The sequence below is a fragment of the Talpa occidentalis genome, unplaced genomic scaffold, assembly GCF_014898055.3.
Source record: "Talpa occidentalis isolate TD23 unplaced genomic scaffold, MPIMG_talOcc4v2.1 talOcc4.14, whole genome shotgun sequence".
NCBI lineage: Eukaryota > Metazoa > Chordata > Mammalia > Eulipotyphla > Talpidae > Talpa > Talpa occidentalis.
In genome coordinates, this window is record NW_023601433.1 from 2,340,604 (window position 1) to 2,354,602 (window position 13,999).

The 13,999-nt window shown below is 64.1% G+C and overlaps 1 protein-coding gene across 1 annotated transcript in view; it reads left to right on the forward strand.

The window, feature by feature from the left end:
• Positions 1-13,999, forward strand: part of IL16 (interleukin 16) — a 27,052-nt gene continuing 13,053 nt past the window's right edge. The window contains exons 1-5 of the mRNA XM_054695455.1: positions 1-297; positions 7,203-7,311; positions 9,229-9,371; positions 9,975-10,085; positions 11,313-11,427. Of these exons, the coding sequence (XP_054551430.1) occupies positions 16-297; positions 7,203-7,311; positions 9,229-9,371; positions 9,975-10,085; positions 11,313-11,427 (760 nt within the window). The 5' untranslated portion in view covers positions 1-15. The remainder of the gene's footprint in view (positions 298-7,202; positions 7,312-9,228; positions 9,372-9,974; positions 10,086-11,312; positions 11,428-13,999) is intronic.

Sequence of the window (13,999 nt, forward strand, 5' to 3'; positions counted from 1 at the left end):
GCCTCCACCCTGCGGATGGAGCTGCTCGGCCGCTCCGGGAAGAGCCGGAAGCCCCCCAAGCTCCGGGCCCTGTCGCGCTCGCTGGTGCTCTGCCATGCCAGGCCCAGGGACGAGGGCTCAAGTCCTGAGGAGAGGGGTGCGGGGCCCCCAGAGGCCTCCCCAGGCCGGGAGGGCCTCTTCCACTCCGCGGCCCAGCTGGCCGACACGTCGGAGGCCGGGCGGGGCCCGGGGCCGGGAGTGGCTCTGGCCGCGGAGAGCGACCGCGGCGGGAGCAGCAGGAACACGTGTGTCACGAAGGTGTGTGGGGCTGGGCGGCCGCCGGTGCGTGCCTGGGCGGAGCCAAGCTGTGGGCCCACTTCTTCCCGAGTCGGGGGGCTCTGGTTCCAGTTCTGGGCCCAGGGGGCAGGGCCGCTCTGCCCCCGCGTGGCTGCGAGGCCCAAGGCCCTGTGGGAGAGGCCAGTCGTCTGCAACACAGCGGCAAAGGCACCCCAAACCCTCTGCAGCCACCTTGCCCAGCGGACATCGGGGAGGTCTGCACCCTGGGGTGCTGAGTGCGGGTGCAGCCTGGTAGCGGTGCAGTGGAGAGGGCTGGGGCTCGGGCTGCCTGCCCAGGACGGCCTAGCCTTGCCTGGCGGTGACCTGCAGGTGGCAGCGTCCCTCAGGGATGGCCAGGCAGGGATCCTCCCACCCCCACCAGTGGCCTGGGCACCTCTGGGGGTCTCTGTACAAGGGTGTCCAGTGCTCGGGGCCCTCCAGGGCGGGCAGCCCCCGGAACACGGGCACAAGGGGACCACTGGCCTGGGGAGCTGGCCAGCTTCCTGCTGTGCCACGAGGGATGAGGCAGGGGCCCCGTCCAGTGACAGGCGTTCAACCCGGGTGATGGCAGAGCCCGGGTGAAGGCGCTGCTCCGGGTCCTGGAGCAGCGGCTCTTGCTGTCTGGGCTTCCCTGCCCCTGAGCTTCTGGCATCCTGCCCTCGGGGCCGTTCCCGTGCTGCCAGGAGACGAGGGCCCGGGAGGACACCCGCAGGTGTCCCGGGGTTCAGCTGAGGTTCCGGCACCCCAGCCTGTGTGCGGGCCGCGGAGCTGCTCTCTGCCTGGCATGGGTGTCAGCCCCGCCCCCACCCGCGGAGACCCTGTGGCTGCTGCCTGTGGATCGTCTCTGGATAAAGCCCCATGTTTGCTGAGAAGACCCCCTGTCGGGTGCGGCCTGCCTGCCTCCGGCATCGTGTGGGGACCCGGCTCCAGCCACATCTGGTCGAGGCATGACATCGGCTCTCCCGACACGCCCAGCGTGAAACTGGAGAAGAGGAAGTTGAAGGAGCAGCAACTAAACAAAATGAGCCCTCGCTGGCCGCCAGGACAGGCCAACCCCGCCCATGGCTGCTGTGCCAAAGTGGTCTGCGCCTGAGACTGGGGAGCCCGGGGAGCCTGGGGAGATGGGAGAGGGAGGAGACCAGGGAGACTGTGGGAGGCTGGGGGAGCCCTGAGGTGCCAGTGGGGGCCTCCTTTAGGGGGATGCTTCCAGCCCTCCGGGGAGGAACCCAAGTGGAGCACCAGACGTCCTAACTGAGAAAACGGGAGGGTCTTCATCAGGACCCTCGAGGGCTCGGGGCCTGCGTCCCCCAGACAGACCCTCCTGGCACCTGCTGGGGGTGAAACCCTTTGGCTGGGCGCTGAGCCCGTGGGAAGGAAGCCCAGGGTGGAGCTGAGCTCCCCAAACTCCCTCTCCAGCCTCTCCCTCCTCCTTGCTGCTCCCTCCTCCCACTGCTCCCCAAGGTCACCAAGGGGGTCACGGCGCCGGGGCCGCAAGTGCCCGGGAGCAACCTGACCCCTGGCCTGGACGCCAGCTTCCGGGCAGGCGATGTGCGGGTCCAGCTCAGTCCACGGCTGCTGTGTGGTCACGTGTGGTTGCCGTGGCCCGCAGCCGGCCGCTCAGCGGCTGTTGCGTCTGTCCTTGCGAGGAGCCCGCCGCCCCACGGTGGGCTCCAGTGGGCATCCGAGGCCTGCCCTTGTGGCTTGTAGGCGCCGGTGGCCTTTTCACCAGTTGGAGCCTCCTGATTGGGCACTGTCTGGGTGGTGAGGTGTGTGTGGCGTGTGCTGGGAACCATGAACTCGACGTACCCACCAGGCAGGGCTCTGCCACCATCGCCCTGGCGTCATCCCCCCTGCCACGGCGCCTGGGCTCGTGACGCCGCTTAGGGTGTGCCAGGCTGACCAAGACCAGGCGGGATTTTAGGGAATCGGGAGATTTCTTTCCCGAGCCATCTCGGCCTGAGAGGCCTTTGTAGAAAGGCTTTAAAGGACCATGTAGCCCAGCTAATGACGTGCAGATTTTCAGCTTCTCCTGGCATCAATGTGGGTAAGGTGCATTTGCCCACAGAAACTTTTTAATCTGAATTTATTAGCATAAATTTGCCCGTAAAATCCTAATACATCTTCATTGAAATTCTGATGGGGGTAGCTATAGCTGTCCACACGGTCTGCAGGCTCCTGGGGGAGCTTGGCCTGGCCCCACGAGGCCCCGGGCTGTGTCTGGCGGCCCCCGTTCCTGCTCCCGTTCTCGGGGCTCCCTCTGTCTTCAAATCAGCCTCAGAGGACCCCGCTGGGCCTGCTGGATCCCCGGACCTGCCTCCCAGACCAGTCTCTGCCTTTCCCGCACGCCCCTCATGGCGACTTGCTTGTTTCCCCTGACGTCTCGGAGAGGGTGCTGGATGGCTGGTTTCCAGCTCTTTTTTTTTTTTTTTAAAGATTTATTTATTTATGCATATAAGAACTGGGGTACAGGCCAGAGCTGTGGGTGGTGAGAGGATCCATCAGAGACAGAGCAGGGAACAGAACAGGCAGGCTGACTGAAATCCACTGCTGAGGGAAGCAGCGGGGAGACAGGAGAGATCTGCTGCGCCACATGAGTTGCTCCCTGGCTGGGGATCGAACTCATGCTGCAGAGGTAGCAGACAACTTCACAGTGCAGTGCTTAGCTCCTTGCGCCCCCAGGGAGGCCCTGGTTCCCAGCTCTTATTCTTTCTAGTAAGTGCTTCTAAAGTGACCAGTTTTCCTCTAAGTATGGTGGTTCAGTCACGTGTCTAGATAGCCCACATTTCACTGTTTAAAATTAGCAGAGAAACGCATTTGTCTTTACTGCTTCTGTCCCTCTCAGGCCCTAGCAGAAGTGTGTTAAAGACGCCGGTTGTGATTGGAGATTTGTAGCTGCAACGTTGCCATCTCTTCCGTGCGGCGCTGCTGGGTGACGTGAGGTGCGCAGGCCGAGCCCGCCCCAGTTACGGCCTACACCTCGCGTGCGGCCCGGGCTCGCGCAGGCAGGCTGAGCGCAGGGGTAACGGCGGCAGCGGAGCAGAGGAGGGCGCGTGTAGAGACCCCCGTTGGATGCCCCACAGTGGGCGGGCAAAGCGGGGTGTCCATTGGAGCAGGGGCGCCTGGGGCCTGGGCCTGGAGGGCCTTGAGGGCCGCGCCGCGCGGGGACCGGCCCGGGTGAGCTGCTCCGGCGTGGGGAGGCCTGGGCTGAGGGGCGGCTTGTTCCGATGAGCACCCTGGCCTGGGAGGGGCCCTCAGGTCTCATGATTCGGGCAGCGGGAGGAATGTGACAGGGCCTCCCACACCCAGGGCTGGAGGCGGCGGCCCGGCCCCTCCCTGAGCCCGACGCGGAGTCCCTGGCGGCCCGGCTTCTTCCTAAGCTCGCCGCCCGGCGCTCCTGGACCCCAGCGCCTGACCCCCGATCTGGGGCGCCTCTGGGTGCCCACCCAAGCCCGCTACTCCTGCGGCGCCTTTCCTGGCTTGGGGCTCCTTATTCTCAGGCAGTTCAGCTACTTTTTGCTTGTGAACCACAAGCTCTTCTGTGGTCGTTGTTACTTGGACTTGGCCACCCGCTGCTTCCCTTTGCCAGGACCCTGCTGTGCAGGCCTCCGGGCTGGTGCTCCTCCTAGGCCTATTCCCCGGGGCTCCCTGGGCACGTGGGCTCCGGCTGGCACCCCAGGCTGCGGGTGTTCCCGGTGGGCGTGCGGCAGGCACGGCCTGTAGGCAAAGTCTCCACACGGGTGGACGCCTGGGGCCGCCTTCTCGCTTCTTGGCAGCCGGACTGTGCGAGTTCCGGTCTGCAGGTTAAGGACGTGCAGGTGGGCGGACCCGGCGGCTCTGGGGCTCCCAGCACGCTGGCCTCAGCTGCTCTCCTCGTCTCTTCTCCCGCGGCATCGGGTGTTCCTGGTTCAAGTCCTGGCCCTCTCTCCAGCGCTTCCATGCTAGCCTCCCGCTCGCTCTTTTTAAAAAATTTATATATATATTTTTTATTTTATATACTTTTTACATCATTTTTTATTTTGCATAATGTATGCATTTTCATCCTGGTTATATTCCCCATAAAATTCCCACTCCCTGATTTTTTTTTTTTAATTTTTTTATAGAGGCATGTTTTCTTTCTTTCTTTCTTTCTTTCTTTGTTTATACAAGCACTGGGTACAGTCAGAAGCGCAGGAGGGTGAGAGAATTCACCAGAGCCAGAGCGGGGAGCAGAGCAGGCAGAGGGACCGAAGTACACTGCTGAGGGGAGCAGCGGGCGGCAGGAGAGGTCTGCGCGCCATGCGGGACCGGGAAGCAGCTGGGGATTGAACCGGCGCCGCAGAGGCGCGGGCAGCTTCGCAACCCAGCGCTCAACCGCTGCGCCACCGGGGAGGCCCTCCCACTCCCTGATTTTGACCTTAATCCCTCTTCTCCCCGCCCACCGTGGTGTGTCTCTGGTTTATAGTTGCCTGTTGATTTTGATTTTTACTTTATTATAACTAGCCTTTTTCCTGGTCCCTTATTTAGGTTTTCTAGATTCCTGCTATGAGTGAGACCATCCGGTATTTTTCTTTTTCTTTCTGGCTTATTTCACCGAGCATGATCCCTTCCAGCTCCATCCATGTTGCTGCAAATGGCATGAGTTTATCCTTTTTGATTGCTGAGTAATATTCCATGGTATATATGTACCACATCTTCTTGATCCAGTCATCTATTTTTGGGCATTTGGGTTGTCTCCAAAGCTTAGCTATTGTAAACAGTGCTGCTATAAACATAGGGGTGCAGGTGCCCTTTGGAATCGATGTTTCTGTGTCCTTTGGGTAAATACCTAGGAGTGGAATTGCTGGATCATATGGAAGCTCCATCTTCAGCAGGTTGAGGAATCTCCACACAGCTCTCCACAGTGGTTGGGCCAGGTTGTTGGCTCTTAATGGTATCATTTCCGCCTTATTCCTCAGTCAGCCCCAGCCGCCGCGCCCTCGGGGCTCCCCTCAGATTTCCAGCTGTTTCTTTGAAGTGTAGCTGTTTGCCTCAAGTCCAGCGCAGCTCCGCTCCCACCCTGGGCCTGACCGCTCCCCAGCAGCCGTCCCCAACCCCTTCCTTCCTCTGTGCCTCCACGCGGGGCTGCTCTTTGGGGCCTGGGCGAGTCTGCTGACCATTGATGCCGGTTCTCACACAGCTCTGGGGGGACGGACACGTCCAGTGCACCTCAATGGCCCTGGGGTCACCTGCTCGGGCAAGAGGCATCCTAGCCCACCCCATGGGCCATCCTGGCCGTTCTGTCTCTCCTGAGGGCCCATGGACCACAGAGGACGAAGGTCAAGTCCAGACGTTCCTGGGACCCACGAAACAGCAGTTCCGGGGTCGGGAGGGAGGGAGGCAGCGGCCGACCTGGAAATCAGGTGTGGACATTTGTCTGCGCCCCTCCCTGAAAAACACTCACCCCCAACGCGCACACACGACACACCCACACCCACAACCCCCCCACCCCCACACCAACCCCCCACCACACACACCCCCCACACCCCACACCACACACACCACACCCCCCCACATACCACACACACCCCACACACAAACCCCCCAAACACACACACCACACACACCATACCCCCCTACACCACACACCCCCAAACACACCCCACACCACACACACCACACCCACACACACACTACACACACCAACCCCCCCCCACATACACCACACACGCCACACCCCCCCCACACCACACCCCCCACACACACACCACACACACACGCCCACACACCACACACCCTACACACACATACTCCACACACACATACACCCCACATACACACATACCCACCCCACACACACCACACACCCCCCACACACCCCCCACACCCCACACACACCCCACACACGCTCCACACACACACCACATACACACCACACACCACACACATACCACATACACACCACACACCACACACACCACACACACATACCACACACACCCCACACACACATACCACACACACATCACACACACACCCCCTACATACCCCACACACCACACTACACACACAAACCACAAACACACACCACCCCCCCCCCAAACCTCCCCCGCACACCTTGCCCCACACACACTTAAAAGATTGGCGCGGTGAAGGAAAGGAAAGCCAGGCTAAGTTTCTCATAGGCAGGATATTTATTGCGCTCTGGGCGAGGTTTGATGACCCCCGCGGGGGACAGGGCAAGCTTTTATAGGGCGGGATCTGGCCTTGGAGGGAGGTGGAGAATGTAGAGTCGAAGTTGCTTTTCAAACAAGTGTTTTCTCTCAGAACTGGCTGTTCTTTCAACGCAAACCGGGCAGAGGTGGGATGCAGGTGGCAGCAGTTTCAAGTTCCCATTTTCTCCTGCCTCATCTCTGCCCGGCCTCGACCCTACACCAACACACACACACACACACACACACACACACACTCACTCACTCTTAGGGTCACGGTGTGAGTGATGGGATGACCTAACTTGAGGACTAAACCACATCTTGGCGGCTGATCAGACCTGGCCGCAGCAGGCCCTGGGCGCCGGTGGAGACTGAGGCTGTCGCCCTCCTCAGAGGGGCAGGGAGGCCGCAGTCCCTGGGGGTGCCGACCCGGGTGGCCGGTGCAGGCGAGTCTGGGGCTGCTCGCTCTGGCCCCAAGCAGGGCCGGCCGGCACCGAGAGGCCTGTGGGCAGCCACTGGCCAGCTCTGACTGACCCCAGGGCCTGGCGATGGTGCCATGGGGATGCCCTCCCTGTGCAGGGCCACCTGGCCAGGCCCTCCTCACTGGAGCGCTGCAGCAGCCTGGCGCCGCTGTGAGGAGGGGGGGCACAGAGGTGTCCATGGGCTCTTGGACCTTGGTTTCCCTCAAACTCGCCTAGTGAGACCAGAGCTGTTTTGCAGGAAACTTCCGCAGCCTTCTCTGGAGGATCGTCTGGAAGACTAGAGCTGCAGAGCGCCCCCTTCCTGCCCCCCAAGGCCGGCCAGCCCAGGACGCGCAGCAACTCCACCAGTGAGTGTGTCCTTGGACATGCGCCGGTGGGGGCCGTAGGGGGTGGGGACGGGGATGCAGGGGTCGCGCAGATGTGCGCGGGGCGGGCCCCACGGGCCTGTGAGGGGCGCGGGGTTGTGGAAAGAGCAGGGACTGGCCTCCCCACTGCTGCACCACTGCATCTCCCAGGAAGCCGCTGGCGCAGAGGAGGACAGCAGAGACTCCCTGGTCTCTGGGCATGTCTGGCGGGTCACAGGGCAGCCCCTCTTGGGCTCCAGTAGCGCCCCCGGGGCAGATCCATCGTGGGTCTGCCCAGCCAGCAGGTCCAGGGCCACATTTGGACCCACTCCCCAGAGGCAGGTGGAGAAGCCCATGACATAGAGCTGTGGGGCCGGCTCAGGGAGCCGTGGTCAGCAGGTGGGCTGGCTTCACCCGGGCACTGCCACTGCCTAGTGCGTGGCTTTGCGCCCTAGGCCCATAGGGGTAGGTGCCAACGGCCAGGGCTTTCCAAGTGGGGCTCCCTGGGACCCCCGCCGCAGAGCCTGCCCTTCAGGCCACTGCACCCTGCGCAGGGTCCCAGCGGGCTGCATGGGAGGGTGGCCCTGGGTCTGGCCGAGTCTGGGGCACCTGGGAGCCATGTCAGGCACCCTCCCCCCCACCTCCAGGCTCTGGCCCACCAGCTCTTCCCCCGAAGGCGCAGCGCCTGCTGGGGCCGAGTCCTGGCACCTCAGGCCAGTGGCCCCCTCCACAAGCCTGCCCGGTCCTTCTTGACCAGACCTGCGGGTCAGCAGCACCTTGCCCACGGCCAGAGAGCGCCGTGTCTGGGTTAGCATTGGCCCGTCATGGCTGACGATCTGCCTCAGTCTGTTTCTTTTAATTTGTTTCATTTTACACGTTGGTCTCAAGTTTATGTCATCGAGAGTTGACTTTTTCTGCCCTAATGTCAAAGTTTCTTCCACTTTCAATAGGAATGAAAAAGTATTAAATATTTTCTTCTGGTTTTTAAACAACCTGCCTCTCTTCCAAATGTGCACTCCACTCTGTTGGGTGTGAAGTGAGACTCTGGAAGCTTCTGCGGCGGCGCGTCCCGCACTTCTGGCCAGGCCGCCTGCTCCTGACTGGCCCTCGCTCAGGCGCAGTTGGGGGACCTAGACAGGCCGGGCTAGGCGCGGCCACATCCGGGGCCATGTGAGGGCCGCTCTGGCGGGCCCCAGCTCCGTCCTGGGCCCGGTCTGTCTGCCTCCGCTGCTGTGTCCGTGTGCACAGCTGCGTCTGAGCGGGGTGTGATTTTGCAGTGATTTGGAAACTTTGTTCAGTTTTTATCTCCACCTCTGGTTTCCCTTGCGTCAGAGTGATTAGGCAGTCCGTGTAACTCATGGTCACCACCGGGCTGCCTGCTGACAGCGCGTCTGGTTCCCCGCTCCATTCATGTTGCCGTTGCACGACCCCCCTTCACCGAAGCTGTAAATACGCTCCTGCGCCCTTGGTGCCAGCTGCGGCTTCCTACCGAGGCCAGCTCAGCCTCCCCTGGAGCCTGCCAGGGCCTCGGCCCGTGCCTCAGGCTGGGGTCGGCTTGTAGGCGCCTCCATTTCGCTCACGGGGTGCCTGCGCACGAGCACCTGGATGGGGGCCCATGGGAATCGGGTCTCTTTGCTGACCCTGGCTCCCGTCTGCCTGCAGCCTTTTGCCTGGCCCTGCTGTCTGCCGTCAGGTGGAGACGTGACCCGGGTGAGGTTTCTGAGCGCCCAGAACCCGCCAGGAGGAGGTGCCCCCTCTCTAGAGAGCACCTGAGGGTGGTGGGCATCACCTGCACCCCAACTACAGGGGCCTGCATGGAGCTGGGGGGGCTGCCCGCTGAGGTGGCCCCTCACGCCAGCTCGGCTGCAGCAGCTACTGGGGGCAGGGCGGCCTCTGACCGCACCATCTCTCCCGGTCCAGGCGTCAGCCCCTGCAGCCCAGCAGACACGGATTTCCCAACGAGCAGGGAGCGTGTGGCTCCTGCAGACCGGCACCCCTACACCCTGTGCAGCGCCAGAAAGTCCCTCTCTCAGCAGCTGGACAGTCCAGCAGGCAGAGCTGGGGTAAGAATGAGGGCGGGGCCCAGGGAAGAGGGGGTGCAGCGCTTTGTCCGGTTTGGAGCCCCAGACTGCAAGGAGGGGATGGCTGGGGGCACGGCCCTGCAGGGCAGAGGCCCCCTGGAGCACCCTCCCCAGGCCAGGCACCTGTCCAGTGCAGGGAGCACTCGCGGGAGCACATGAATTGGGCCGGGCGGGTCAGCAGAGTGATGCCCCAGAGCTGAAAGGGACCCCCAGGCTTAGGAGAACCACAGCGGGGCTAGGTGCTGTGCGCAGGAGGCCTCTGGCTCCTGAAAGGCGCTGAGCGAGGCGGCAGAGCAGCTGGAGGTGCAAATGGGACTGCAGCTGGCTGGGGGCTGCCCAGTGGGTGCACCTGGCCCTCTGCTTGGACCTCAGCTCATAGACCATAGATGGGGCCATGATAGGCACGCCCTGGGAGTGGCTGCATTTCCAGGGCCCTCGGGGAACCCCTGCTGTGGGCCTGCAGTGTTGGCTCAGCCAGCCAGGGCACCCAGCTGGGATACGACGCTGTGGGCCACAGGAGAGGGGCCCTGGGGCCTCTCCTGCCCGGTCCCCTGAGGTCCTCTCCCCACCCACTGCTCTCCACAGGGCGTCTCGAGACCCACACGGTCGCTGAGCTCGGCGCAGCTGGGGCAGCCGGCGGGGGGCCCCCAGGCCTCCATCATCTCCAGCGTCGTGCTAATGAAGGGCCAGGCCAAGGTGAGCACCGCAGCAGGGCCGCTGGGCTCTGTGTCTGGAGAGGCGCAAGGCCTGAGGTCACCAGAGCAGTGTGCGGCTCCCTCCTGGCCCCCCAGCGAGGACAGTCATGCTGGCTGGCACCCCAAGGTCCAGGAGGGAGACCCCAGTGCTGTTAAAGAGGTGCCGTCCTTGGGGAGCAGGTGCCTCAGCCACGCACTGGCAGACCTGGACCGGCCAGCACCACCCCTTGCACTGCCAGGCCGAGGCGCGGGCATGCTGCTGAGAGCCACAATGGCCTCCCTCTCTGTGCCCGCTAGTCGGGCCCTGGGCCCAGGCACTCACTCCCTCTGGGGCTCCCCCTCCTGACGCAGCCAAAGGCCCAGGCCCCATCCCCGCCTATCACACCGGGGACCTGGCTTCAGCGTGAATTTTGGGGGCACACCGCCCCACGTCTCCCTGCCATTCACATATTCACCCTGATTTTTGCCCCAACTGAGAAACAATTGAAAGGGCAAGGCGGCTGCACCCCCACGTGCTGGCTGCACCTCCGAGTCCAGCTCAGGACTCCTGGACGGGCCGTGGCTGCCGCGTTCTCAGGCCCATGGGCCGGGCGCTCATCGGTGTCACCGTGGCGAGAGGTAGAGGGCCGGGGCCTGGGGTCCCAGCACATCTGGCCTCCCCTCTGCCTCCCACCCCCCCTCTCCCAGAGCTCGACGGGGGCGAAGGAGCTGGTGGGAGTGGGGCGCATTTTCATGGGGAGGACTGTCTCGGGAGCCCCCCAGGCCCATTTTGTGAGGACTCAGTCACCATGTCCTCCCTTCAGCTTAGGTGGAGTGTTTAAAAAACACCTGACTTTGAAGTAGTTTGCAAAGCTCAAAAGAAGGCAAAATGGAAGGGCCCCGCGTCACGGGGAGACGGCCCGGAATGGCACCGTCTCTGGGCCGTGGGGGCGGCGGGAGAAGGGATCGCCAGTGTCTTGGCTGGTCAGTGCAGCCCCTGCAAGCCGCCGAGTGAGAGGCTGTGGTGTCCGCCAGGGCACTGAGCTCGCGGCAGGTGCGGCCACCCAGACCACAATGGGCAGGGCCAGGGCCAGCGCACAGTCCCCCCCGGGGCTCACCCGGTGGCCCTGGCGCCGCTGTCCCACTCACTCTGTTCCCTCCTGAGACGGCCGCCTCTTCCCACGTCCCGGCCGGGGGCCTCGGGGGCCAGCCCAGGGCGTGTGTGGACGCTCCTCACTCCCTCTTCCAGGGCCTGGGCTTCAGCATCGTCGGGGGGAAGGACAGCATCTACGGTCCCATCGGCATCTATGTCAAGACCATCTTCGCGGGGGGCGCTGCGGCGGCGGACGGCCGGCTGCAGGAAGGTAGGCCAAGCCCTGCTCTGGAGCCCCACCTGCCACCTCAGCCTGCCTCTTTGGCCAGCTCCGGGGCAGGCACCCCTGCACGGCTGCCCGCGGCCTCTCCCCACCCCACCGCAGCTGGGGGCCGCAGCCGGGGCTGGGCAGCGGGGTGCGGGGGCCTCGGGCCCCAGAACAGACGCCCCGCTGAGCCCTGGGAAGAGCCTGCGTCCAGCCATGGGCCCTCGGCCGCCCACCTCACGCCTCCAGCCTTCCCGGGAGGAGTGAGGAGCAGCGCTGCCTGTGGTGCCTTCCTGGCACCCGCCCCAGACAGCAGGGTGTCTCCTCGCCCCGGTGCCACCCTCAACCCAGGGATTATTGGGCGGAGGCTGGGCCCGAGGAATTGGCCCGCTTCAAGGAGGAGTCGGCCATGAGCAGGGGATCCAGGGCCGTGGAGTGATTAAAGAAGTGACTTCCTGGTCTCCCCTCCCTGCCCCATCTCCCCGTCCTGTCCCTCCGTCCTCCCTGCCCCACACCCCGCCCTGTGCTCGCTGGCTGGCCCCGGGCTAGCTGGAGCCTGACCCTTTGCTAACTGACGTGTTGGGCTGCCTGAGGCCCTCTGGACCTGGCGATGCCCCCACCCACGAGGGGGGCCTCCGTGCTCCGAAGTGGATGTGCTAAGCAAAGTCAAGGGCAGCTTTGAGTCTTTGCGACTCGTGAGAATGAAGCAGAAACAGGCCTGGGCAGGGGCGTCCAGCAGCAGCGTCATCCCTGTGCCGGCCCTGGACGCCCGCGGCATCTCGCGCCTCCAGGGCTTGTCCTTCAAGGGCTGGCAGGACCCACTCCGACCCGGGACCTAGCGTGCCTGGTGGCCGGGCGGGCGGCCCGGGCTCCCCAGGAGCAGCCGGACCCTGCGAGCTGTGGAGAGAGCAGGGGAGTGGCCGGGAGGGGGCAGTGCGGAGGGGAGGCGTGGCGATGGGTGGGTCAGAGAAAGGTGAAGTCTCTGGCTGGTGCAGCAGAGGCAGGTGATATGCTCCATGGAGTGAGCAATGAGGGGGGAGGCCCGGCTCTAGCTGCCCAGTGAGGGGCGGGCGGGGCCAGGGGGCCGCTAGGTGGCGCCGTCCAGCCGTGGCGCTGGCCGTCAGGAGCGTCCCCGGCATGGGAGAGCTGCGCGGGGAGAGACTGGCGAGGGAGCAGTGGGATCAGAGGTCTTCCAGAAGCAGGTGGAGCAAGCGAGGAGGAGAAACGGGCTTGGGCTCTTGAAACTGCAGCGTCGTTTCCGTCTTTTGCGCTTTGCTAGGCTGGAATCAGCGGTGGGGAGAGGAGCGGCCCCAGGAGCCGTCCACCTTGGCTTCCACCTGATGAGTTTCTGTCAGCGCTGGTGTCGCCCCCGTGGGGCTCCGGGGTCTGGCCTCGGGTAGTGGCCGCTGCAAGGACTCAGGGAGCCAGGCCTGGCTTCTGCCGTCCCTGTGCTGCCTTGTGCCCGCCGAGCTACCTCTGCCGCGGGGCTGGAAGTTGGGCTTGGGGCTCGACACGGGGACAGGATGGCGCCCGCCTGGTGCATGGTCAAGGCGCCTGGCCAGTCCCGCACTGTGGCCCGGCAGATGCGGCCCCGTGGCATGAGGCTGGGGAGGAACTGAGCCACCGCAACAGTGTTTCTGGAGCAGCCCTTGCACGCCCGGCACAGTCAGCCCTCACATACCTGGCACCGTCAGCCCTCACTTACCTGGCACCATCAGCCCTCGCACACCAGGCACCTCTGGATTCTGCTGTAACCTGCCCTCCACTGGGAATCCGGGACACACACGTTGCCCTTCATCCCCTGCCATCTCCTTCCTGAGGGTCAGGCTGCCCCACAAGCCCCCACACCTTCCCTATCCGCACCAGCTCATTGCCCGGGCGGCTCCAGAGAAGGGCGACCACGCGGCTCAGCCCTGTCGCCTGCTGTCTGGAGGCTGACCGGGCCTGCTGCTAGCAGCTGGGCTGGGCTCAGATGAACCCCAGATGGCCCAGGACCCCAGCCTTGAAACCCAGGCCAGAAGCTGGGCCGTGCGGTGTGTGGCTGGGCACTAGGTACAACCACTCCCGTTTGAGCTAAACCGTGCCGGGAAGGAGCAGGAGCGGATTCCGTGGGGCCAAGAGAGCGTCTGGGCACAGAAGCTTGCTCCTGGGCATGCCATGCGCGGAGGAGGGGGGCTCTGAGGCTGAGCTTCCCGCTGGACAGCGGCTTTTCTGGGGGCAAACCCACGCCCAGGCCTGAGCAGACCGGGTCCTGGAGTGTGGCCTGGTGGTGGGGGCTGAGCAGCTGGGAGGAGGGAGCTAGCAGGAGCGGCATTTAGCTGCTGAGTCAAGGCACGGGGCCGGGGGCTGTACCCAAATGTGGGGGCCGAGGTGGGGCCAACGAGGCGCAAGCAGAGGCGAGCGGAGAGGCCATGCCCCAGGCCAGGCCCACTGCACCTCGCCCGGCCCTGCCACTGGCCTCAAGCGGGCAGGCTGAGAAGACTCTGGTCATGGGCGTGGTGGGGGACAGCGCAGGCCCCAGGCGGGCTCAGGTCCCGGGCTGGGCAGCCACTTCTTAGCGCAGTTTCTCCCCCTCCCG